Source organism: Branchiostoma floridae, chromosome 8 (genome assembly GCF_000003815.2).
Source record: "Branchiostoma floridae strain S238N-H82 chromosome 8, Bfl_VNyyK, whole genome shotgun sequence".
NCBI classification, from domain to species: Eukaryota; Metazoa; Chordata; class Leptocardii; order Amphioxiformes; family Branchiostomatidae; genus Branchiostoma; species Branchiostoma floridae.
Window position 1 is genome coordinate 4807827 of NC_049986.1, and position 961 is coordinate 4808787.

The 961-nt window shown below is 42.6% G+C and overlaps 1 protein-coding gene across 1 annotated transcript in view; it reads right to left on the reverse strand.

The window, feature by feature from the left end:
- The window catches only part of LOC118420750 (serine protease 30-like), a 6156-nt gene extending 5361 nt beyond the window's left edge, over window positions 1–795 (reverse strand). The window contains exons 1-2 of the mRNA XM_035827716.1: window positions 497–795; window positions 213–354 (exon numbers count right to left, since the gene is read on the reverse strand). Coding sequence (XP_035683609.1) covers window positions 213–234 — 22 coding nt within the window. The 5' untranslated portion in view covers window positions 235–354; window positions 497–795. The remainder of the gene's footprint in view (window positions 1–212; window positions 355–496) is intronic.
- Between the last annotated feature and the right edge of the window lie 166 nt (window positions 796–961).

Consider the following 961-nt stretch of genomic DNA (forward strand, 5'->3'; position numbering starts at 1 on the left):
TCATTGATTTAGACAGAAAGTCTTACTCATACACTGCTGTTGCTGACATGCGATAATTGACACATTGAAACTTACATGTACATGACAATAACAATGTGTAATATGTAAGAAATGTCACATAATGTCACTATGGAACTCATAGAAATTAAGTAAATGAGTTGCAAGCAGAATATACAATGCAGCACAGAAACTTCAACTCTTGAATGTCTTACTTGTATACGGAATCTGCTGCATAGCATCCACAACTTGCTCGGTGGTTACCAGTGGGTCATGCGGACGGAAGTGTGGTGTGACGTCTGATGCAAAACTGAAGGCCCCGACCCGTGTGCCACCTGGCTCAGCAGACACCCCGACCTGATGGAAATTAAAGGAATCAAAATGGTATGCTTATGATTGAGCCAGAAGAATCGTTTACAAGTGAAAATTCGACATTAGGTCAAATATCTGGAAGTTCGTGACTGCATGTCTGTTTTCTTATCTTTCTCGATTCTAATACCTTTTGGATTAACGCCGTGGCAAAGTTCAGCCCAATCTTGAAGTTGTCTGAGCCAACACTACCAGACGCATCAAACAGGAAGTACAGGTCCAGTCCCCCAGCAAAACCTAGGTCAAGCACCCTGCCGCGGGTAGCATTGGATGTCTTGAATTGGTCCAAAATGTGTTTGGACTTGTTGTTGGAGGACGTCGTCAGCTGTAATCCATCCCAGACTTGACTAAGCTTTGGCAAGATGTCTCCAACGGAGTCAAAGGAATTCGGATCTGCATTTCAGAGATGATTAAGAAAAATTGTGAAGATGCTTCCATGAATATGATACCGAATACAATTGACCAATCCTATGACCCACCTGAATCACAATGTAGAAATCATCACGGCAAAAATGTAGACAGACGGACAGACACGAAAAATAATACCTCCTTCTAATACCTCATTCACGGAGGTGCATGAGGTAAGATGCACAGC